General features: G+C 38.9%; 2 protein-coding genes across 2 annotated transcripts; both read right to left on the bottom strand.

Moving 5' to 3' along the window:
• Positions 1-7,667: 7,667 nt before the first annotated feature.
• Positions 7,668-8,101, bottom strand: LOC149224228 (protein CLAVATA3 INSENSITIVE RECEPTOR KINASE 3-like). The gene has a single exon (XM_089383512.1). The coding sequence runs from the start codon at positions 8,088-8,090 to the stop codon at positions 7,668-7,670; it is 423 nt and encodes a 140-aa protein (XP_089239638.1). The 5' UTR covers positions 8,091-8,101.
• On the bottom strand, positions 8,097-9,905 carry LOC149224227 (uncharacterized; the record flags this gene model as incomplete). Its single annotated transcript, XM_089388123.1, has 1 exon — positions 8,097-9,905. A coding segment is annotated over one exon (1,809 nt), but the record flags the coding sequence as incomplete, so codon positions are not given.
• Between the last annotated feature and the right edge of the window lie 17,031 nt (positions 9,906-26,936).

Here is a 26,936-nt window from a genome sequence, read left to right as displayed (position 1 = left end):
TTGGAAATGTCGGTGTTCAGTATATCGCAACTTTGTCTTTGCCTGGGTTAACCATCGGTTTGCCTGTATGGTTGTTTTCAACCTCGGTGGTCCCGAGTGTGATGACTCCTGTTCCACCGTCTCCTCCACCCGAACAACATTATGTTGATTCCAAGGTGGACCTCTCCCCTTCTTCGCCTATTTCTGCGTCCTCATCTTCTACTTCGCCTGGTGAAAGTCTGGATTCAAGTAACCAGGTGGCTAAGAAGAAGAAGAAGAAGACGAAGAAGAAGAAGACTCCTCAGCGAGAGGTTAAAAGTACAACTCAAGTCGAGCCACCTTCTGCTCCTTCGCGGAAGGTCAAATTTCCTTGTAAGTTGTGCAAGGAGGACCATCTTCTTCGTGATTGTCCTGGCATTCCCAAGGTCTTAGAAGTATGGTCTCACGATCCGGCCCGCCCTTCATCGTCCTCTGGAGATCATGGCGATGTTACCTTATCACCTGGAAATGCTAAGGGAAAAGGGAAGATTCGAATCCCCTGTAAACTTTGTGAAGGCAATCATCCCCTTCACCTTTTTCCATTCATGGATAGAGCCTCCATTGTCTTGGGAAGTCTTACAGCTCCCTCACCCCAGTTTCTCGTTGGTTATCAACGTCTTTCTGCACCCGCAGAACGTTCCCCTGCTGACAAAGAAATCAACCAAGATTCCTCTCTTGTCCAACCTCCTCTTCCTGAACCTGGCTCTGCTAAGCCCGTTCCCGACCAACCATTGGTCGGAAAGAGTGTCGATTCGAGTTCACCACCCGATCACTCTGTTTCGGAAGAGCATCATGTTCTTCTCGTCTCCTCAGATTCTCCTGCGTCCGAAAATGACTCTCCTACCCCAGCTGTTTCAGAGAGTTCTGCTTCGGTCCCTTTAGAGCAGGGGGGCAATCATACGATTCCCCCACCAAGTAATTCAGTCGTTTCCTTCGACTGGAGACATTTGACTACCTTCTGCCTCCCATCCCATGTGCCTTTCTGGATCACGGTACACGCCTACGACAAGGCAATACCTGGGACTGTTTTGGATGAGGGGGCACCTGTTAGTCTTATGTCTGCCACTACTTGGCAAGCTTTGGGTTCCCCACAGCTTGTGCCCGTCACATCGAATCTGACGGCTTTTGACGGAGGAACTAGCCAACCATTAGGGATCCTTCCAAAGTTACCTGTTACTTTGGGAGGTAAAACCGTCTATATAGACGTCATGGTTACCCAAGGTGCTTTAGATTTCCGTCTTCTCCTTGGCCGCGACTATGTTTATGCCATGGGGGCCCTTATTTCTTCACTTTTCCGTGTGGTTTGCTTTCCACACGATGGAAGAATTGTGACTATCGATCAATTATCGTTCGTTCGTCCACGGGTCCCCCCTGCGCAGTCGTCATCCCCTCTTGGTTTACATCCACCAGTTGCATCTTCCCCACCGCAGGTCAACTATGTGGGCACCCATCCCGTGCCTGTCACCAGCGATGTTGCTGTCGTGCATAGTGTCCTGGGGGCATTGGGCGCTGATTTCCAAGATGTTGGCCTTCCCTCCGGAGCGGCCCTCTTGGGAGCCTCCACTTCCCATTCATTATGATGAAGTCGGGACGGAGCATAGTTCCTTTCCCGTGTCAAGCTCCTTAAAAAATGAACCTGGTACTGGTTGGAGCATAGTTCCTGATCTTGTGTCAAGCTCGTTACCAAATGAAACAAGGGTTATCAGGATAATTCTTTTACTGTGTCAACCTCATTAAAAAATGAAACAACTCCCTTTCCAAATCGAGTCTTTTGATTAAGATCTCGTAAAATACAAGTCGAGTCTTTCACAAATCTCGAGAGTGAACCTTCATTCCATCCACCTCGTTGAATGCAATGAAGCTTGGGGGGCATGTACCTCGATTTGCGTCATTATGGTGGGGGCATGCAAACTTATAACAAGCATAGTTTTTCGTTTCAAGCTTGTGTAAAAATGAAACCGAATCCAAGCAGAGTTCTCCATGGTTCAAGCTTGTGTAAAAATGAACCCATACCTGATTCACATCTTGTGATTGCCGCCTATCCGCTAAATTTTGTTAGATGAGCCTTGGTTGTTTTCATTCCATCGCCACCATCTCTTTGGCCGATCATACGCTTTCACTTGGTTGTTTATCCTTTCCTGAGGAACCGCAGCGATGAGTGGTTTTATAAGCCAGCCTCTTGACCATTACATGTTTTGAGCAGTTCCACCATTACCGGAACCAGTTGCTACCCTTTATACCACTCGTTCCTCTAGGACGAGTCACCTTTACGCTCTTTTCTGACTCGTAAAATATGAAAAGATTGCCGAGTATTTTTTCCCTTTTTGACTCGTTAAAGAGAATAAAAATGGAGGTCCGCTTTCAGCTCTTTTCTGACCGTTTAAAGACGAAAAGATTGCCGAGTTACTCCTCTTGACTCGTTAAACGTTAATAAGGGGCGGTCGTTTTAAGTTCTTTTCGTCGACCGTTAAAACATAAAAAGATTACCGGGTTTTTGTCGTTTCAAACTCGTAAATGGTTACGAAACGACGTGGTTTTGATCTCTTTTTTACTTTTTCAGATTAAAATCACTACTTATAAAAAGTACTCCTCGATTGTAATGGTCAGGCGGTTCTTTCGAGCATTGTTTTATACTTTTTCGGGCTCGAGAGACACAACTTTATGAAAAAGGACACCCCTGGAGTTTCCTTTTCTGCTGTCTTTTCAAACTCTCTAAACATGAAAAGATGCCGAGTTCTTCCTTTGTCAGACTCGCTAAAACCTGATGACATCGGATTTTGTCGAAATGACACACCACAAGCATATGCTATCCCCATCAAGCTTGTTAAAAATAATTGGGGTACTCGCCAGAAATGGTGGGGGAAAAGAAATTTTGGAACCATAATCATTGTCGTGTCGGCAGTATGTCGCTCTTGAACATGGCACTTATCTGTTTTCGTGTCTGGGTGGGGATATCTCATCTCATTTTTCACTGGCCTCCATGGATTTGGGTAATCCTATTTGACCTCTCATCTGCTCATTGCCTCGTCATCATGACCTCTGATCCATTGATGTCAAATACTGCCAATTCCACTATCGTGCCGCCGATATGTTCAAGAGAAGTTGACCTCTGAAAAGAAACAACCGCCATCTGATAGTTCACATAATCTTGATTCACAAACATTATCTCTCTGTCTCGTGTCGATGATGTGGGAAACATTATGGCCCACCTTCGATCAAGGTCACTTCCTATCGACTTCAGCTCATTATCCAGGAAGCTGATCTAGAGACTCCCTTCCGGTGCCTTGGAGCCTACATGCCTCAATGGCAGGTTCTTCATGTTCGACGTGAGGTTTTCATCATTGGCCTCCGATCGAATGATTCTACGGGTGTTCGACGCCAGCTCATTAATTCGCACGCCATAGATTGTACCTATAGCACCTTGAGGGCCATTGTCATTATTGGTGGTACCTCTCGCGTCTGTTAACAGTTTCCATTATTGACTGGTAATTAGACGATGTTCATGCATGTTCGACTTCAGCTCCTATATTCGCATGCTTGAACTTGTACTCTTGTTCGGGTCAAGATGGAGCGCAAGACCCTGGATTGTGTCTGTTGTAATCCAGGCGTGATTCTTGATACATGACTCATTCACTGGATGGCTGCGACCATACCTGAGTCAATTCATTGATCCTAACCAAATGGCTGCGTCCATACTATGGATCTAGATTATTTATGTACTCTCTTATGGATGGCTGTGACCATACCACGTACATCATGTAATTGAACTATCAGTTGTGTCTCTCAATGCAGATCCTCGGCGGCAGCTATATGTGTTCTTGTGTGTTCCTATAAAGCATTTCACCCCTCTCTCTCCCTCTCGGACTTCATGCTTTAGGGGGCATCTGTTACATAGTAATTTGTCACCATTGGTCACCGTCCCTATCGCCCCGTTTCCATACATTGGAGGACGCATTCCGGGACCTGTGAGCAGTGACATAACCCAAAAACACTTGCATTATGTTCCCCTGAGTATGTACTTCATGTTCCCTGAAGACACCTTCTGCAAATTATCCCTGAAAAGTACTCTTTTTCCATTGGCGCAGGTCCACAGTATCTTACCCGCGCCAATCACTGAGATCCTCAAAAGAGGGCGCGACCATTGGCGCACTGTCTTAGAGCAACACCCGCGCCAGCCCAGTTTGGTAATGATTTTTGCTTTAACGCACGCCCGACTGTTGTTTCCTTCATTACATGGAGCTTTTTGAGGATACGAGTTCTATCATATCTCCATCCTTAATGGCTTTTGGGGATAATGTTAATCCACAACGGGTGTCCTGGTTCATCGAATCTTTCTCCCTTCTCCATCTATATAAGCTTGTCCTCATGCATTTGACAAGCTAGTTCAAAGTTAGGGTAGTTGTTTAGTTCTGAGTTCTTAGCGTTGGAGTAATGCTAGTTGTGGTTACGTTTGTCGTGGGTGATAGTGAAGCATAGAGAGGTTATGCTGCCAGAGAAGAGGTATACTGCAAGACACACATAGCTGCTCGTCCAGGCTGAGGAGAATTACGACGTCAGAACTTGGTTGTACTCTTCTCTATTTATCATTAATAATAGAAGACTACTATTATGGTTCCACTTTCATTGTTTACATGATGTTTGATGTAAAGTTATGTCCTTTCTGACTGACATATAATTGCCTATATCAGATTCCACGCTTGTGTTTGTATCGTTCTTTGTGTGTGCAGGTGTCTGTTCGTGAGGATAGCGAAGGATTGTGACCAGCCAGGACAAAGGAACGAAAGTAGCTCCGCTTCTTCGACACTAGCGTTGGATTCCAAGTAGGTCCTTCTTTACCTACTTTTGTTATTTGCAATTAGGAACCTGCATAGTAGCTTTGACAGATTGTTGCTAGACCCCTGTTGGGCTAGTGGGATCGCCTCTGTCCGCAGAGGGGATTTACCTATCCAACAAGGAGTACCAGGCACAGTCTTCTCAGGTTTTATGCCAAACCTATTACAATATTCCTTAAAATGCATTTGAGCAATATTCTCCACCATTATCTGTTCTTAAACACTTCAGCAATTTGTTAGTCTCTCTTTCAACAGAAACATGGAATTTTTGAAATATTCCAAACACTTCACTTTTATTTTTCATAGGATATGCCCAAAATTTCCTGGATGAATCATCTATAAATGTTACAAAATATGATGCTCCTCCTAATGATTTGATGTTAACAGGCCCAAACACATCCGAGTGTACCAATTCTAACACATTTTTCTTTCTGTCATGGCCACCTCTAAGGAATGAAACCCTTCTTTGTCTACCATATATACAATGCTCACAAAGATCAAGATTGTAGGATTTCAAACCTGGCAATAAATTTTTACCAACAAGGATTTTTAAGCCCTTCTCGCTCATGTGACCCAAACGCTTATGCCACAGATCTGTTGAATTTCCTTCTTTTGTGACAACAGCCAAATATGATTTTCCTATTAGTGTCTTCAATGTGTATAATGTTCCTGTCTTGGGTCCTTTGGCCACGACCAATGCACCTTTGCTAATTTTCCAGCCTCCTTTTCCAAAGCTTGTCAAATAGCCTTCATCATCCAGTGGTCCCATAGAGATTAAACTCATGCGCATTTCTGGTACATGCTTGACTTGTTTCAACAATATATTTTGTCCATCTTTCATCTTGATCTAGACATCTCCCACTCCAAAAATACTGCAAAAATGATTATTCCCCAAATGCATCTACCATAATCACCAGGATTATATGAAACAAAACTATATTTGCATGGGGTTACATGGTGATATGCCCCAGAGCCAAGGATCCAATCAAAGCTACTGCTAGATGTATATACACATGCATCCTCTACTGAAACAGTAAACAACACATCACCATCTGTCGCTACAGAGGTAGTCTCACCTTCATTTGTGCTGGATGACTTGTGATTTGTACTAGATGGTCTTTGATCCTTTTGTCCCTTCTTCCAGAATCGACATTCTTTCTTCATGTGCCTGGGTTTGCCACAATGAAAGAAGATGATTCTGTCTCTCCTTGATTTTGATCGGCCTCTCGATCTTGATCGCCCTTGCCAGCCTCGATCCATTCTCCTACCACACTCAGCCAGAGCTAGAGCCTCTCCTCCCTAGTTTTCTGCAATTGACTTGCGTCGTAGCTCCTCATTCATTAAACTGTTATTGACATCATCAAACTTCAGGGTCCCTGTAGTTGTTGAAGTGCTCATAGCTACAATTAAATTTTCCCAGTTGTCTGGCATAGAACACATTAGCAAAATAGCTCTAATTTCATCATCTAAAATGATTTTAACAGAGGCAAGCTGATTAGTAATAATATTAAATGCATTCAAGTGCTTAGCAACTGAAGCACCCTCCTTCATTTTGAGATTATAAAGCTTCTTCATCAAGAACACTTTGTTTGATGCCGTGTTCTTCTCATATAAATCATGGAGCTTCTTCCATAATCCTTCTGCTGTCTTTTCTCCGGACACATTGAAATAAACATTCTTTGCTAAATATTGGCAGATTGTTGCAATCGCCTTTCTATCTAGCTTATTCCACTCTTCATTTGTCATCGATGAGGGTTTCTTTGTTGTGCTCTCAATCGACAAATACTGATCCTTTAAAATCAGTATATCCTCCATCTGTGATTTCCATAGGGAAAAATTAGCCCCGCTCAACTTCTCCATATCTATAATTGTTGTCTCCATTTTCAATCAAATTCATGCCCAAAAACACAAAAAACTCCACTTAAAAATAAAACTTTAATTATTACTCTTTAGTAATAATGACCTTCCTCCTTTTAAAATACCATTTTCAAAATTCCTGCTCCTTTTTAAAATATACTTTTCAAAATTCAAACATATAATTATATATGTTTCATAATAAATATAAAAACATATATAATGTTTTCACCTTTTCACATTTCACACATACATATGTTGGTTTGAGAAAAAAATTGACATATACGTGCGAGCTTGAAAAAAAAACTTACGAACACCACATTTCAACTCCAAATTCCACAGATCTCCACGTTTCAAACTCCAGCAACACGTTTCAACATAGATCCATGACTTTGCTTTTCTTGCAGCAACTGTGTTTTAGTTCTAGCGTTCCTCAGCTATTTCCTCGACAGATCCTTCAACAGCTCCAGGGGTAACAACCAGTGTTTTAACAAACGCTGCCAGAGCAAGGCGATGGCACTAAGCGACTTGCACGGTGGATATTCGAACTTGGCTCCGATACGAGTTGTTGTTGTTAGACCAGAGCATACATAACACACTGCGGATTTATACTCAGAGACTTAGACGACAATAGTAGAGAATAATTCACAGAGACAGACAAATGGAGAAACACCAAGATTACTTAGTCAGAAACAGCGGAATAGATAAAACAATCACTGGAGAATAGAAATCACTTTGCATTACATAACAGGCTTGGGCCTTGGCTTGCTTTCCTTGGCGAGAGAAATTACAAATTTATAGAGGCAGAAAAAGGATCTAGAATCCTGTATATGATTAATATGGAGATCTGGAATGATCTAGAAACTGCTGGCGGTGTACGAGGATCTGGAACCCTGCATGTGATTCTAGAAACTACTAGCAGTGTAGAAAGATCTAGAATCCTGCATGAATTTGGCTTCACACTTAACACGCCACTCCCATTGCGACACTCACGACAGATTCCCAATCGAGAATTTTCTCTTGTATTTGCCTCGCCAATGTTCCATTCGGCATCATCTCCATAACCAGCGATGCCATTCCGGGGCTGTTGCAATAACCTAGCACTCGAACTAGGTTTTGGTGTCGTGTCATGGCTAACACCCGCAATTCAGCGATTAGATTACCCTGCAATGACTCCATGCTCGTATCGTCTTTGAATCTCTTAATGGCGACCTGCAATCCATCTGGAAAGGAGCCTCTATACGCTATTGCTGATTTCCCAGAACCAACTATATTCTGTGGACTAAATCCTCTAGTTTCCTCTAACAGCTCAGTTGGGGACATCGATTTTATCACGTTGGCCTTCCCTGAGATTCCTGCATAATATTTCGTAGAGGCAAGTTGCATAGCATTCTACTTCTTCGACTTTGCTCGAGCACGGAGAAAATACAATACCCAAGCTGCTGCGGTGACTACCAAAAAACCCAAGGCGGAGAATATTATGGCCAATCTCTTCCCTTCGCTAGGTCTGGGGGATGAGGAAGGGGCCGAAGCTATAGGGCAAGCTCTGCCGAGGATCGGTCCGCATAAACCTTTGTTTCCCAAAAAAGAAGCGGCTGTAAGATTTTGGAACGCGCCCTTGTTTGGAATCGGCCCCGACAGACAGTTGTAGGAAACATTCAGAGAGAGGAGAGTTGCCATGTCGCCGAGGTATGGTGGTATTGAACCGTACAACCCATTATCAGAAAGATCCAAATCTGTGAGAGTGATCATGGATCGAAAGCACAGCGGAACTTGTCCCACAAGGCAGTTGCCCGAAAGGTTGAGATGAAGCACCTCCACGCAGCTTCCCAAACTAGCGGGAATCTGACCACTGAGCAGATTCCCTGCCAGGTCTATGTTGGGAACAAGCATCATGCCTCCGATCTCGGCTGGAATGTTGCCTTCAGGTAGATTGCGTGGCATAGAAAATGATTTAACTATCTGCCTTAAATTTGCAACAGCAGGAGGAATGGTACCTTGAAGCCGATTGTAGCTGAGATTCAAGTCTTGCAGGTGAGTACAGTTGGACAGGCTCTCTAGTATCGTACCGCTCAAATCGTTGTGGTCTAGAGAGAGACTAGCAAGTTTCATCAAACCGCAGCCAAGTTCTTCTGGTATACGCCCACTGAGCCGATTTCCTGAAAGCAAAAGCTGGGCCAAGTTTGAGCAATTTCCTAGCTCTGCTAGTATCCCTCCGCTGAAGTCGTTATCCAATGCCACAAATCTGGTCACCGATTTTAAGCGGCCATAGACGGTGGGTATACATCCTATTAGCAAATTACCCCTCACATTTAGGTACTGGACGTTTATAAGATTACTTAGCTCTGGTGGAAGGGAGCCCGTGAAGGAATTGGCACTCATTAGAAAAACACCCACATTAGAGAGTTGTCCAAGAGATTTAGGGATTGTGCCCGTCAGATTGTTACGGTAGATGGCGAGGAGTGTGAGTGTAGTAACATTCCCAAGTGCGCTAGGTATGGGACCTTCAAAATTGGCTACATCTATGAAGAGCGTCTCGAGGTACCGTAATTTTCCCAATTCTGTAGGAATTATACCAGACATCCAGTTGTTTCCAATCATCAACGAACGCAGTTGAGTGCAGTTGGAGGGAATCGATGTGGGAATAGTACCCGTGAGGTCATTGAAGTCTAAACACAGGTATTGTAACCTAGACAACAAACCCAACTTTGGAGGTATAGTCCCATTCAACAAGAAATTCAAACACAAGTCTAGCACAACAAGCTTTGTGTTGTTTGATAGAGCCACCGGAATGTGACCCATGAAGTTGTTCTGACAAAGGTTGAGATGGTAGAGATTGGACAGCAGACCAAGCCGAGGAGGAATGAAACCACCGAGGTTGTTGTACGAAAAGTCTAGATACTGAAAAGCTGTGTAATTGAAGAGATTGGTGGGAATGGTGCCACTGATTTCGTTGTGGGCAAGCGACAGAATGGAGAGCGAGGAAGTAGGTCCTCCAAAGAGAGAAGAAGGAATGGAACCCCTGAAACCATTGTAGGAAAGGTTGAGTGATGCCAAGTGGTGGAGATGGCCCAATTCCGGTGGGATTGAACCGGAGAGGCTCTTGTTTTGCAGATTCAGAGCCACTTCTTTCCGTCGATTCTTCTCGTCGCAGGTGACTCCGGTCCAATTACAGAAGTTGGGGATGGACGTTTCAACCAGTCATCCAGCGACAAATAATTGTAAGTTTGTTTGATTGCTAACAAGAGTTGGGCATCCTGTGGAACATTCGTGTAATTTGCCTCCGATGCACATACTGATACCGAAATCATCTGTAGCGCCAACCACAGGAGCGGAGAATTGAGATTCCTTCATCCTCTCATCATGAAAAGATGTTAAACAAAACCTATCTGAGCGCGGTTTCTGTTGTTAGAGAAAACCCCAGGCCCTGTGTGCTCGATAGCATAAACAAACCCACTTGCGCTGCGTAATGCACTGCCCTGAAATAAAATGCGATGGTAAGTGCTCTGTGATGGATGATGACGCGGGCCTGTTTTGCTTGATGTTTGTTTATCTATTTTGATTGGAAAAAGTGAGGTGGGGGCAGAAAATGTGGCAATTATTAATGATATAAATGAAAATGCATCTCTATAGGCTAAAGACTTTTATTATAAAAGACTTTTATGTTAAACTGAATGACATAAAGGCAAATGGATCTCTGTATGTTAAAGACTTTTATGTTAAAATGAGATAGTAGGTAGATTCTACTGTGATTTTTAGTTTGGTTGTTTTGATTTCATTGGTGGAAACGGAGTGACCAGGGACAATCTTTTTGAAATGCGACAATCCTCTTTGACATTAAGGCCATTGCAGTTACAAAGTTAAGCAGACTTTTATGTTAAGTATTTTTTTTTAAACTTACGTAATTATTAGATTTCCGAGAGGACTAAGTCTTTTCAAATATAGTTTTATTATTAATGTATGTGTTTCTGCCATTTATTATTAATGTATGTGTTTGTGGAATGTTTTTAAATGAATATGTTAAAGTCGAAGTATTTATGTATGAGTTATTTGAAAATCTTTACATTATTGTTATTTCTTATTTTATATGTACAATATTTTATATTTAAAAAAGTTCGTATTTATAGTATATTTATTTTTAAAAAATTGCATATTTGTAATAAGTTTATTTTCAATACATCGTGATGTAGGATGACTTGTAACAATGACAACACAATACAACATAGTATTTAGATGACACTTAGTATTTGGTTATAACTTATTTGGTTCTATTTGCCTCGTAGATAAGTGCACATTTCTTTTCTAGGGTTGATTTGTATTTGTTTTTGGGAGTTTAGTGTCATTTTGGAGTGTAGTTTAGATGTATGAGTTTTATGGAAATATAAATTAACATGCATGACTTCTCACTTGTAGATAACTGATTCTATTTATAGCTAATTCCATTCATAAACAAAGTTATCTATGGTTCTTAATTGCATTTATGACTAATTAAATTAAAGAATTTATTTTTTATTTTATTTTTACTTGTATTAAGAGCCACAATCTAGTGCTCACTTCCTCTCTCTTAAATAGTCATATAACTAATATATACTCATGGCAATACTCTAATATCAATTGACAAGTTAAATAATAAACTTAGTTAATTTCTTATTTTTTCTAGTTTCCCTTTTGTCTTAGTTTTTATATTTTTCTTTTGTTTCCTACTTACCATTGTTATTACTATTTCTATTTTACATCTAAAATTTTCCTATCCTATAATCTCCAAATTCCTATAAACTAATATAATATTAGATTAATTCAATTCCTTAAATATTTTTAATTTCCTACTTACCATTGTTATTACTATTTCTATTTTACATCTAAAATTTTCCTATCCTATAATCTCCAAATTCCTATAAACTAATATAATATTAGATTAATTCAATTCCTTAAATATTTTTAAGCACATCAATGTTCATTAAATCTACCTAATATATATTATTTACATTTAAATTATTAATATAAAAAGAAGTTAAAATGAAAATAAACATGGTTAATGATTCTAAATGATTCAAAAGGGTGTTTTTGGGTTGAAACCAAAGAATGATATACTAAAAGAAATGAGAAGTAGAGAAATATTTTTCAACACAATGGCTTTTTAAATCATGAGATAGGAAGTTAATATTTTATACATAAATATTAAAAGAAATTGAATTGAATGGTTGATGATGAATGGAAATGTGTCACACACTTTTTATTCATTAAGTTATTTTTGGAAGAATCGAAATGAAGATAATGTACATAACTATTTTGCATAATAATTCTAATTGATGCATCCATGAAATCTTTCTAAAATAAATGTCTAGATATGAATTAATTAGCTTTCTAAAATATAGGATAGGAGGTTAGTCATATATAAGTAAGAGTAGTGTGAAAATCATTGAAATTAATATTGCAATTTAGTCTCATTTTTAAGATGAGGAATACAATTTTGCCTTTTAAAATTATTTTTTTACCAAAACTTTATTATATATATATATATATATATATATATATATATATAGATATATATATATATATATATATATTATTTAAAATATTATTATCATTATTTAAATTTTAATGTTTCTTATTTTTAATTGTGATGCAATACATCTATTTAAAGATATTAATCTCACCCTTAATACAAAGTAATTATGAACATAGTAAAAGGAACTCAGATTTAAAGATCTTAATCCCACCCTTAATACAAAGGTAATTATGAACATAGTAAAAGAACTCGGATTTCAATGAGCTTTTTAGGATGACATTTTTCCATTCTTTAATTATTTATATTTTTTTATCAAAATTTTGAATAAAATTGATAATCTGATATAAATGAGGATAATTAGTCCTTTGTTATGATAAATTTCAATATAAATATATTTTAGGAGGAAACCTCTACATATACAATCTAATCTAGTTATCTTTCTCTTTTTAAAAATAATTATTCTTGCCCACGAGGCATAGAATAAATGGTGATAGGGTGTTATGTTAAGGCACTTTGTGGTGAAAAAGTCACCAGTTCAAAACTTTGTGGGAAAAATATCCAACCATGCTAAGGGTTGGTGTGGCCTAGGCCAGGTGTGATCTCCAAATGGTTTTGATGTCTTTGATGCCCCTAGGTCTCAGCTACTCAAGCCACAGTTTAGGTGTGCCAATCATGTCAATACTCACATTACCTAACAAAAAAAAAAAACTTCTCAAGTTATTAAGGATTTGAGGAATTTAATTAATGACCATATGAAAATTGAGAATATTAAGAATTCATATCAAAAATTCATTTCTAATCTATTTATGTGATTAAAAAGATATTCTCAAAAGTTATATATATAAGAGAAAAACAACATCTTTCAAACCCATACTATGACTAAGGATGTAAAAATGTAAGAAGAGATATTAGAAGTTGTTAGAACAATATGTTCATCTCACTTATGGATCTTTTGGAGCCAACCAATTGATGACTTAGGGTCAACTCGGAAAGCCAATTAAGATGTTAGCTAGACAATTGACTAGTTATTTAGGTCAACTAAAGGAGGTTCAAACTTAGTATATTGGTGCACAAGTGGAAGTAGAAAAGCTAGAGATTTGGGTGCATCTATGTTGATCAAATTTGACTATGTCTTTTATTTGTAAACTATCACAGATAACCCATTGGAATATTTCATCAGAATAGATATTATAATATTCCAAATCTTATTTTATGCAATTTATTTCCTTGTATCCCAAATTAATTATTATTATCTCATTCTTTTAATTTATGAAATAAATGTAAAAGGATCTTAGCTCGAGTGGTTTCGTGAATAATTTATTTCCCCATACATGTGGGTTCAAGTCTCTCAAGACATTGTCATTGGCTCGTTTGTGCCATTTATGAAATAATTGTATCTAGTTTGATAGTGGCAGTCAATCTTTCAAAGTTACTAATTCTCCAAAAATTCTCATTCCATTTAAAAAATAAATAAATTGTGAAATAACTAAAATTGAAAACAAAAGAAGTGAGTGAAGGAACAAATCATCCACACAAAGGAACATAATATATATCTTGGTAAACCCTATATCAGAGAAACCTAGCTAGAAGGTGAGGCCTGTGCTTTGCTCTCTTTTCTTTAGTTATGGAAATTCAAATACAAAGAAAGAGATACTCATTATCAAGTTTCAATCGACACTATGGCTTGAATGGACACTATAGAATCTTTTCATCCTCCATTATGCTCTTAAATACCACTCCTTGTTTCTCTACTCAACTATGGAACAAGTACAATAATAAATAATGAAACCCTTTCTCCTCCTAGTGGCCCAATATTTAACATAGCTTGATGTCCATCTAGGGTTCAGGTTTTCTACATCATAAACCTGTTGGACATTAGTTGTCATTGATGTCAACCCAAGTAGAAGGCAGAAGAAGCCTCACTTTTGATGAAGAAAATGGAAATGAAGATTAATGTTCCTACAAGCAAGACCATCTTCATTTGATACCCCTCATCATGCCAATTCCAACAATAGGTGGCACACCTCATAGCTCTTCATGGTTGACGAGATATGCCTAATCAAATTTATGCCCAGAAAGTGTAGTCAAAGTTCGAAAAGTGATTGAAGGAAGGAAACTTAATGATTGGCAAAATATTGAAGAAAAATTTGATTAAATCACTGGGGTCGAAAATTTTAATTAAATCACGAGGGTATTATCAACCCTTAAAATAAGAGTTTTCTTAGCCCAAATTAGTTGGCTAATAAGGATTATTTTTTGGGAAATAATTTAAAATTTTGAAGGTTAGGTTAGCTTCAAAGGGGGTTCAAGTTTTGGCTGCAAATTTCTCAAATTTCAAATTCAAATTTCAAAGTTTACTAAGATTGACTCAGGGCTTAAGGCCAGGTTGGTCACCTCTATAGAAGCCCAATTTGTCCTCTACACATAGAGCTCAAATTGCTACATTAGAGCTATCATTTTGAAACGCAATAATCAATCTATGTTTCTATTTCAATAGGTCAAGGGTAAAATGATTATTCCTTAGGAAGTAGGCCTGAGTTTTAAGGGTTTTAAGGCATGATTTTTTGTTTTTGTGAGTGGCTTTTCATTGGGTTTTCCGAGGTAGAATCGTATTGGGGTCTAAGGGATTTTCAACCCTCCAAGGCTATATATATGCGACCATCCCAGGGCATAAATTTGGGCTCATGTGGAAGTATGTTTTAGGCATATTTTAGTGGATAAAATTCGTTGAATCTAACATGGTTTGGGCTTAATTCTTATGATTTTCTATGGTGATCGAAGACCATTCTTGAGGCCCTTCTTGTCAACTCTTCTAAGGTTAATTGTGGGCTTCTTTAAGCATTTTCGAGGGCTCTTATTCATAGAAAAGAGGCCTCATTTCGACACTAAAGGAGTACATTTGTAAAGGATATAAGTCATATCTTTGTGGCATAATCCAATCCTTATCTAAGACCTATATCCAGGAATATATATGTGGTTGAGTCTGAGCCTTTCTAAGCAAGCTTACATCTACGTTTTCAATCCTTATGTGAATAATACCCCTTGTCACTGAGGTAGAGCATCATTGTGTTATTTATTTTGTTGGACCAATGCCTAGAGTAAGGCTACTTGGAGGAATATCTCATACCTAATCTCAGTCTTCGTGAGGCTCATCTATGAGGTGGATCTAGGCAAGTTTAAGCCCCATGTTTGTGACATTATTTCATGATGTTTGCAATAGGATAAAGGTTCATCACCTAAGGATTTACTCACATTATTTTGGGCTTATCCAAGGTTAGACCAAGATCTAACATTTCTACCATAAATTGAAGGATTTGTTGAGCTATATCTAGACTTTTTTGAGGTTTCATCAAGACTTAGTTGAGAGTTAACTTGATATCAATTATCTTATATTTATTTGAATATGATTGAAGGCTACATTAGGGAATATTCCAGAGATATGAAGGAATTTCAATGTGAAAAGGAGATATGTTTCCTATAGATAGAAATGTATTCCTTCAAGACATATTTAGGGTCATTGCTGATATATCTTGAGGTCTGAGTTATGAAGCAGTTTCTTGAACTTGTTGAAGTAAAAACTGATGCAAAAGTGTAGTTTGGTTAAATCTATTGATTGAAGGTATCCATGAAATCATTGCAATCTGAGGTATGTGTTGTGGCCACCAACAACCCCCCTCCTTATTTAGTATTAGCAATAACACTAGGTAAGTGGGGACCCTTGGTAAAAAACTCAAAAAATTCAATTAAGACTCATATATTTTACTCCTTAAGAAACATCGCATTGCGTGAATAATGATAGGACATTTCCTTATGAGTAAAAATGATAAACTGCAAGAGTGTGACGCGAATTCCATCGCATCGCATTAAAAAAAAAAAACGCTCACATTGGAAAAACCTTAAAATATCGCCGATATCCGATATGCGATATCGCATATCGCACATCGCAAAGTGACATGAAAAACATACAACGATTTAATGATTGTAGCGATCTGTGATTTTGCGATAATGCGATCTGTGATTTTGCAATAATGCGATACTGCGATCTGCGATTTTGCGATAGCGCGATCAAGTGACCTTGCGATAACACAACACAATGAAATTTGCGGTAATGCGATACTGCGATGCTGCGATGCAAATCGCAGAAACAGTCCATCGCAGATTTTCCCCGGCTCAACATTCAAGAAAATTTTTATGAGACCAAGAACTGGATACACGCTTTAATGATAATTAATGATTTATACGCCAGTTGTTAATAAAATATGGTTTTGTTTTGATCAAAGAGCCAGTTTACGTCAGGTGGCATGTTTTTGGTACATCCGTAGAGTTTAAAGCTTTCCTGTCGATTTTTATTATCATTACTCTCTCCTCATGTGTGAACTACAGAAACGAAAAACAAAAGGTTACGCAAAGCAATGTGCAGGAGGCTATAAGGAAAAAGGGTAAAACTCAAATGTTCAAACACGGAGAAAAGGCGCCCGCATGCAACAGAGTTGCAGATTCACAGAACGATGCTGATATCAACAAACAGTTTAAAGCTCAAGGTCAAAGAGCTCACGAAAGCAGTATTTTTATAAATTTCGAAGCTTATACCTAGTGAAGGAAGAGACGAAAAACGCATCAGAGAAGCCCGGATCAAAGAACGGAGGCAGTTTCCGATGCGCAATTAGCGCCTAGCGCTAATCGTGCATCGCTGAGAAAATTGCTCAAAAATCAAAGCCTCTAACTGCTCAGTCAGTTGTAAGCCCGGAAAATGCAAAGAAAGCAATGGTAAAGAACAAACTAGAAACATGAAGCTGAAAGAAAAGGCATAAACGATTCAAGGGTTAACCAAGTTGAACTTGGATTATTACTGGGCATACGCAGTAAATCCACATAGTCGGAGGATGACTCTCGAGTATATCATCGACCTTGCCGAGAGGATGGTGCCAGCTCTTACCATTTAGGTTTGCTTAGCTCAACCAAAAGCGGAAGACAGTCAACCGACTCTCCCAGGCAAATACGGAATGCTCTCAACATTAAGGAGCAAATGCAGAAATAGTTAGATATTAGATTTAATTTTTAGAAATAGTTTTGCTTAGAAAAAGGGCGGTCATTTAAACCGTATCCTAAAATTTTTGTAAATAAGTTATTATTAGATTTAGTAAATAGTATTTAAACCCTTCTCATGCATTTAGAGAAGGGTCCAGAAATTTATCAAAAACTTGTCCTCAGAACATGCACTTTTGCACCCTCCGAGGAGGTTTTGGTAAATGAATGGATCAAGATTTGTTGATGTTTGCATTTGATATTTGCTACTGATGTTGCACTTCTGTACTCTTAGTGGACGTTAGAGCAAGGAGAGATAAATCATTTTTGCTTAAAGCTTATGAGTAGGACTAGTCATAAATGGTACTTTTATCTCTTGACCATTTCTGCTTATATGTTAAAGTGATATACAGTTTTAGTTGTTTATGTATTAATGCATGAATGCCTGAGCTAATCATTTGGCACTTTTGTACGGTGATAGCCATTTGTTTATGCTTAATGTATGAATAGCTCATTATGCGATATGTTTTTCACAACTGTTTCGTCTAACTTTTTATGCGAAGTGGTTCATCTTGATTGATTTCCTTTCTTATAATCGCTGAATGATCTTTATTACCAGTTGTTATTTGAAATCTCTTTAGATCGAATAATAAGAAGAATTACATCCCGGGTTAGTATAGATTTAGATGTGTTGTTTATTAGATTACAATAGCATAACATTAGATTAAAATTAGAATTAGAATATCTTAAATAGGAACTGTTAGATCAACAACATCAAATTCTACACACACACACTCATAGATTGGGAAACTGGTCCCATTATCCCCAGTCGGACCCGCTATACCAAACGGATAAGGAGCTGCCAACCAAGGTCCGGACTGGGTGGGTATCCCCCTTGTTGTCGACCCGATTTACGGGGCCTTCAACATATTTGGCGCTAGAGTAAATCGCCCTCATCATCTCCCCCGACTTCTCCATTACACTTAAATCCAGAGTCAAAAGTCACTCGAGTATCAACTGCTGCTACACACCCTGATATTTCAGAACAATCTACCGTTGAACTTCCTGAAGTTGAATCTCTCATTCACAAACTTCAGCGATTTTCCATTTCTCCTCAGAAGTATGATAAATCTCAAGGCAGCGTGACTTCGTAGTACAATCCTGCTCATCCCCTGACCAGGCTAAAGAGTGAAAAGTTTGGCGTTCAGCCAACCGAATTACCTCTTCCCACCAGGAAAAGAGCGAGGAAATCACCTAAGGAGTCTGAAAGTGAGACTCTTTCGTCAACATCGTCCATCTCAAATACTTCACCATGAAGTCGACCATCCACTCCACCACTCCAGATCATCGTCCATCCGTCCACTGGAACCCCCACAACTCCTCCTCAATCATCTACAATCGTAATATCCTCATCCTCCCAGCCACAGGGATCATCTTCTGCACTTTCCTCTTTTAGCGGTTCAGCAATGGCCTAGACTCCATGGAATAACCCTGGGGCAGTCTTAATGCCTGCACCCTTGAGTCAAATACCGGCCCATCCTGAGAAATGGCTGCCTAAATTCAATCCCGAGGCAGGCATGTTAGCAGAAGAGCACATAAACAACTTCATGCTTTCCATTAATCTCAATGGGGTTACTAATGAGGATGTTGTTGTTCGGCTTTTTCCTTATACTCTGCAAGGAACAGCCGGGTCATGGTATTTTTCATTACCCTCTGGATCCATCACTAGTTGGGACATCTTCCAGGAGCAATTCCTAACCAAGTTTGGTGATGACAGGTCTACGGCCACGTTAATCAACGACCTATCGAACCTTAGAGCCGAAACTAGAGAGCTTATTAAGGATTTCAATTTACGTTTCAACAAAATTTTCAACAAAATTCCTACTGCTTCCCAGCCTAGCGAAGAAGTACGATGTGAGTGGTATATCACCGCTCTACCATCAAACATAGCAATCTTCGTGGACAGGGCCAATAAAACAACCTTAGCTGATAACATGAAAGAAGCAATAGCAGTAGAGAAACGAATAATAACTCTCGAAAAGAAATCCGCGATAGAGGAATGTAAATCCAAAAAAGTCGCCTTCAAGGAAGACTCCAAGAAGAAACAAGCAAAAGATCCATTTGATTTGGAAGGATTGCAGAAGGTTCTAAAGACCATGTCCAATGAAATGGTCGACATTAAAAAGCAAGTAGCAGAAACTTCTTCGAAAAAGCCCTACAGATCTTTTAAAAGAGGTCCTTCAACAGATGCAAAGCCACCCAATACTATTTCAAATGCCGAATCCGAGGAAGAGGAAGAGGAAATTGCCACTGAAGGGCAGACTGATGACGAAGAAGTTGTGGAATTACAAGGAATGTGGGATTTCATCCTCCCACAAGAAGAAGATCAAGAAGTATTTCCAGTCAGCACACGAAGCAAAAATCAGCTTGATCCTCCCCAAACTACCCCTAAGCCGAAGAGCGCAAGCTCTCCAACAAAGGATAAAGTCGCAACAAAGAAAATGACATCTAAAGTGACTCAAATCAGCCCAGTCCAAACAGATGAAACAACTCCATCTAAAACATTGATAGTGTCGGATGAAATGGAGTACAATATTATAGAAGACATGAAGAAGACTAGGGCTAACATCACCCTTTACGAACTGAGCAAGTTGAAGCATCAACAGAAGATAATGATGAAAGAATTACATGCTGTGTCGATTGCACCTTTGCCTGCCGCTGTACTTTCCCAAGCTTCCCATAACATGGGAAGACCTCCAACTAGCGCAATCAATAAGATTGATCCAAATGACATCGCCCTAATTGGAGGAAGATCAAGATCTCACACTCCCCCATTTCTCCTTACTTATGAAATCTTCAATAAAAATGTGCACAATTGTTTGGTAGATTCTGGTGCTTCATCGAATATTTTACCCAAATCCATATGTGCCAAGTTAAATGTTCAACCACAGAAATCTGCAGTGCGCATAGTTCAGCTAGATCGATCTCAAGTCGAAGTGATTGGCAAACTAAATCAAGTAACCATAAGGTTGTCATCCAACCCAAAGGTATGTCAGGTAATTGACATCCTAGTTGCTGACATTCTGGAATTCTATGGCTTAATTCTTAGCAGGGATTGGTCAGAAAAACTTCATGGATATTTAGCAACCGACTGGTCGCACATGTGGTTGCCCTACAACGGTAAACCGAATCAAATAAAAGTTGAACGAGAACTACACCAGAAGTACATAGTAACGGAGCTAGAGGGGGAAAATGAACCAGTAGCGTATAACAGTAGCATTATTGGCAATTACTCGGTAGATTCTTTCCTCGGCAATTTCAATGCTCATATGTCACCCTATTTAGAACATTCTTTTTTGTCCCAAGTCGAAAATTTTTCTCGAACAGATAGTTCAAAATGTATAAATTTTTTAGATAAACCTGTACATAAATCTTTGTTTTGGAAATTATTTTTTGATGGTTCTAGATCTAACGAAGGAGCAGGAGCAGGATGCGTTTTGATTAGTCCAGAAGGAGATAAAATCATGCTCACATGTAGACTCGAATTTGATTGCACCAACAATACAGCAGAATATGAGGCTTTGGTCCAAGGCTTGTACAAAGCAATTGGGTTAGACGTCAAGTATCTTCAAGTTTTCGGAGACTCTGAGATCGTGGTTAGACAGGTACGTAACACTATACATTGCTTATCAGGTCATTTAAAACATTATCAAACCTTAGTTCAAGATCTGACTGAGCATTTCATAGCGTTTAATATCTCTTCAATCCACAGAATCCAAAACGCAAGTGCAGACCTTTTGGCTAACGTAGCTTCTAAGCTTATTCCTTCGAAAGATTTTAGTCCAGATAGATTCTCAATAGAATTAATCTTTAGACCATCCATTCCTGATAACATCACGAATTGGAGAGTATTCAATGATGATCCTGATATTGTAAATTTTCTCACATCTGAAGGATCCTACTCCAATCAAATAATTGACGAAGACCAACATGATCAACAATTGCAACAAGATAGCACTAACAATGCTATACCTAAGTTAGTGGTCAAGTTAGAATACTTGTACGATTTGAAAGATTGGTTTAAGAAGTCTACCAATTCGAAACTCCAAAGTTCAACCTTGAACTACGAATTAGTAAACCTAGGGACCGATGACAAACCACAAAACATTAATCTGGGCCTTGGCCTAGCCCCTGAAGAAAAACTAGCGTATATTCGTCTTTTGAGACAATATAAAAATGTTTTTGCATGGAATTATGATGAGCTGAAAACATACGACACTTCCATCATCCAGCATACTATTCCCATGATCGATAATGAAAAACCTGTCCAGCAAAAGCTGAGAAAGATCCACCCCAATTTAGAAAATCAGATAAAAAATGAGCTCAATAAGTTATTGAAAGCCAGAATAAGCTTTCCTGTTAGGCATTCCAAATGGGTCTCCAATATGGTACCTGTTAGGAAGAAAAACGGAGATATTAGGATTTGCATTGACTTTCGAAACCTCAACAAAGCCTGTCAAAAAGACAATTTTCCTTTACCACCCATGGAACAGATACTGCAGGCAGTGGCGGGCTCAGAACTAATGTCTTTCTTGGATGGTTTTTCAGGATACAATCAAGTTTTGGTACACCCTGATGACCAATTGAAGACCACATTCAGAACTAAATGGGGCACATACGCATATCGAAAGATGCCATTTGGTTTGATTAATGTTGGTGCCACATTTCAGAGAGCTATGGACATCGCATTCAAAGGTTTAGTCAATAAATCTGTAGTAATTTATTTGGATGATATAACAGTGTATTCGAAGAAGCGAAGCGACCATCTCAAAGACTTGAAACAAATCTTTCAACGATGTTTGAGGTATGGAATTTCACTTAACCCAAAGAAATCTTTTTTCGCACTAAGTGAAGGGAAACTTCTAGGATTCATAGTGTCAAAATCCGGTATTCACATCGATCCCGACAGAATCAAAGAAATTTCTGAAATATCCCTACCTCACAACAAAAAATCCATGCAATCTTTCCTTGGTCAAATCAACTTTGTAAAGAGATTCGTTCCAGATTTTTCACGAATCGTGTCTCCTTTACAAACCATGATTAAAAAGAATTCAAATTTTAAATGAGGCCAAGATGAACATGAAGCATTCAACCTGATCAAACAAGCTATTATTAATGCTCCATCTTTAGCAACTCCCAATTTTTCAGAGCCTTTCATTTTATACACATTTGCCTTAGATAAGTCATATGCTGCGATTCTAACTCAAGCAAATCAAGAAAAAGCGGAAGCCCCAATTGCATTTTTTAGCTCAAATTTACAGGGTGCTGAATTAAATTATTCAGACGTGGAGAAACAGGCTTATGCCGTTTTCAAAGCGGTCAAATACTTCAGGCCTTTCTTACTTAAAACCCATACTAAAATTATAGTACCGTTTCCAGCGGTAAGGAATCTTCTAGTCCAGAGGCATGTGGGTGAGAAAAGGGCCAATTGGGTTACTGCCTTACAGGAATATGACATTGAGATTAAACCAGCAAACATTGTAAGAGGTCAAGGCTTTTGCAAAATGTTGGCCGGAGCATCGCAAATTTATGAAATTCCATCTGAAGAGGTACAAATGTATGAGGTAAGCCTAAACGATGTAGAATCATTATATGCTGATATCATTTATTATCTTAAGAACGGGTATGCTCCTTCACACCTCGATCATACTAAGAAAAGAGCACTAAGGTTGAAAGCCAAACAATATCAGCTTATAAATGATATTCTTTTTAGAAAAAATTATGATTCTGTTCTTCTTAGGTGTCTTGAGAAAGCTGAAGCTGAAAAAGTTTTGCAGGAACTCCATGATGGTCCAGCAGGCGGACACTATGCTGGAGATGCTACTGCACATAAAATCTTGCGCGCAGGATATTACTGGCCCACGTTATTTAAAGACTCGCACAGTTACGTGAGGAGATGTCAAGTCTGCCAAACTATTGCTGGAAGACAAAAGAAGCCATCCTTGCCACTACAGCCGGTGAACATCGAGCAACCTTTCAGTCAGTGGGGATTGGACATAATAGGTGAGATCATTCCTCACTCTTCTAAATAGCATAGATACATCCTCACAACAACAGATTATTTTACTAAGTGGGTAGAAGCAGTTTCGCTCAAGACGGCTAATTCTGAAAACATCATTGAGTTCATAGATCAATTTATAATCACCAGGTTTGGATTTCCATCCGCTTTAATGTTTGATAATGCATCATACTTTTCTGGAAATGCAATGACTGAATTCGCACTTAAAAGAGGATTCAAACTTAAATATTCGGCCAATTACTACCCACAAGGCAATGGGTTAGCTGAGTCAACAAATAAAAACCTAATCAGGATTATTAAAAGAACAGTTGACCAAAATCAGAAGAATTGGCACAAGGCTTTGATATATGCTTTATGGGCTGACCGAATAACGCAAAAAGCTTCTATCGACACTTCTCCCTTTAACTTAGTTTATGGGAAAGAAGTGGTTCTTCCGACTCACTTAGCAATTCCCTCTTTGTCTTTAGTTCAATACATCGATGAAGCACCCACTTCCTCCTTACATCTGAGACAAATGGAAATAATTAAATTAGAAGAACAACGAGAACATGCTAGGAAAACGCATGCTCATCATCAAGCACTGGTAAAATCCTCTTTTGATTCAAACATAATGACCATAAAAGACATTCAGATGGGAGATTTAGTTTTAAAGTGGGACAAGGCTCATGAAGAAAAGGGAAAACATACAAAATTTCAAAGAATGTGGCTTGGTCCTTTTCAAATTGTAGAAGTCATAGGTCCATCAACATTTGTGTTACATGATTTAGTAGGAAGGAGGGATCCCTTGCCTGTTAATGGACAAATCCTCAAGAAATATTTTCCATAGAAGATTATTCTTCTATTTTTGTAGAGTAGTTGTTTTTCTTTTCATAATAAAACCAGTTGTAAGTGGTTACATTAGGCATTTACGAAAAAGACACCAATTCTCTTTCAGATTTTGAACTTTTCGCTTGTATAAATAGCAAATATTTTGGAAAACTGATCTTTATTATTGATAGATACAGTCAAAGACTCTAGTCTAAGATATGATATTAGTTTCAACTTAAAAAAGTTTGATGAAAATAACCTTTAGTGAAGAAATTGTTTTATCTCAGTACAATGAAAGGTATCAATAACAAAATAAAGATTCTCTGTAAAAAAATTGTTTCCAAAAACTTTATTATTGTTGTCCAGAGCTATCTTAAGGAAAAAATGACTTCCTCCCTACTAAGGAAATCACAACTTTCAGAGGAACGACCCAAGGATACACTTTATCTTGAAGAATAAGAGGTCTCATCACGAGTCGGCTTATCATAATCACAGATATTATAACTTGCTGACTTTGCCAATACTGTATACCACAATAGGGCAATGACTCAAGATTTTTGCAATCGAAAGACAAGGGGTCTCATCACGAGCCAGCTTGTTTAGCAAAGTTATAAATCAAGTGAATGACTGTGTCATAATTTGGCTACCAAACCAAGACATTGTTCTTTAAGAATAAAAAGAAAATCAAAACAACAAGTGTGGATATGGATTCTTCTTTGAAAGTTGTAGGCTCTCTTAAAGTAGGATACAGGATCATTGCTGGGTAACAGGTAACCCTGTCGAGGCTATGAACGCCTGCTGGCAGCAGAGGCTCTACCTACGACAAATGAGCATATTTAAAACTAGCTTACAGAGGAGACTTTGTTTTATCTTTACAAAACCAAGTAATGGTTGATGTAAATACAAGGGCTAGCCTGAGGAAGCAAATAATCAAATGAAAAATGGTTGAAACAAAATATCATTGACAGTTTAGAGCATAATATACTTTATCTTTACATAATAAAGTTTAAAAAAAATTTCACTTGGGAAAGGAGATGATATTATAGGCTGTCTGCATAAGCTTTTGCCGGGTTGGAGTTTTCATGCAGTGGATGCAAATGGGCATTCTGGAGGTGTGGTTTTGGGGTTTAATGTGAAGGTAGCGCGTGAAATCTCTTCATGGGGAGCAGAAAACGTTTTGGCGGTGGAACTCTATTCCAACAAACTCTGTATTCCTTTTCTTTTTCTGAATATCTATGGTCCTAATTCGGAGCGGGAGAAGTTCTGGAACTCTTTCTTTGCGAAGTCTTTTTTGGCGCATCCAAATCTTATTATTGGTGGAGACTTTAATTTTTCTTTGGGCCTGACTGAATCCTGGGGGGTTAATGCTAGAGCGGATCCCCTCTCTGCTTTCTTTCATCAGAAATTGGCCTCGTCGCCTCTTGTTGATGTTAACCCATCAAAGATGCGCCCCACTTGGAGGAACCGTAGAATTGGCGATGACTGGATTGGGAAGAAATTAGACCGCTTCTTAATAAGCGATCTGCTGGCTGAGAAACTACAGGCGTTCAGGCATTGGGTTGGAGATGGTGGCCTCTCTGATCACTTACCGGTTCTTCTGGAGGTGAAAGGTGATTTATCTAAGCCAGGTATCCCTTTCAAGTTTAACTCTTCTTGGCTTTTGGATGCATCTTACATTAGTCTTTTTCATAAAACTTGGAGGAAAGCCGTGGTTAATGAGAATGAGAACCGAAGTCAGCTGTTTATGGAAAACTTATTAAGGATGAAGGCCGCTTCAAAACGCTGGGCTCTTCAAAAGAAGCTAAAGGAAGAAGAATTAATGCAAGCGGTGAACTCAGAACTTGCCCTACTCGAGGATCCAGACAGTCAGGGCTATGGCTCAGGTGCATCTCGATCGAGGATCCATGAGTTGGAAACGGAAAGAAGGAGAATTCTGCAGCTCAGGGAGCAAAGCTGGCGCCTTAAAAGCAGAGCGATTTGGTTACAGGCAGGGGACGAAAATTCCAAGTTTTCCCAGAATTATGCTAAAGGGAGAAAAAACTCAAACACAATATGGGAAATGAAGAAAGAAAACGGTGATTTAGCGCTCTCTTTCGAAGATTTGGCTACTGAAGGGGTAAATTATTTTAAACACCTCTTTAAAGCTCCAGGTGAAGCTTCAATTGCTGAAGTTATAAGGGTTGCCCAACTTTTCCCTCGGTTCATTGAGGAGGAAGACAATGAACTTCTCATGGCACCTATTTCTAAAGAGAAGGTTGCAAGCATCCTCAATTCGATGCAAAAAGAAAAAAGCCCGACCCGGATGGCTGGACAGTTGAATTCTTCCAGCATTTCTTTGAATTCATTGGTGATGAGTTAGTGGAGGTAGTGGAAGAATCCAGACTTTCAGGTTCTATCTATCAACCCTTTAATGCTACATTTTTAACTCTCATTCCCAAGTCTGATCTCCCAGGTTCTTTTGCCGATTTCAGGCCCATTTCTTTGTGCACCTGTGTTTACAAACTTATTGCTAAAATCATTGTTGTCAGGCTAAAACCCTTCCTTTCTAAAAATGTTTCTCCGGAGCAGTTTGGCTTTTTAGATGGCAGGCAAATTCATGAAGCTGTGGGAGTTGCTCAAGAAACGCTCCACAGTCTCAAAGTTGGAAAGAAAAAAGGAGTCGTTGTGAAAATAGATTTATCGAAGGCTTACGATAGAATCAGCTGGCTGTACCTGAGACTCTTGTTAACTCATCTGGGCTTCAGTTTTGAACTTGTAAGATGGATTATGAGCTGTGTCTCGTCTTCCTCCATAGCTGTTCTGATCAATGGAG

This window comes from Pinus tabuliformis, chromosome Q (genome assembly GCF_031772625.1).
Source record: "Pinus tabuliformis cultivar Carrire ecotype Pingquan chromosome Q, CPIR1, whole genome shotgun sequence".
NCBI classification, from domain to species: domain Eukaryota; kingdom Viridiplantae; phylum Streptophyta; class Pinopsida; order Pinales; family Pinaceae; genus Pinus; species Pinus tabuliformis.
The sequence above is the reverse complement of the archived record's forward strand: the minus strand, read 5'-3'. Positions and strand labels throughout refer to the sequence as shown.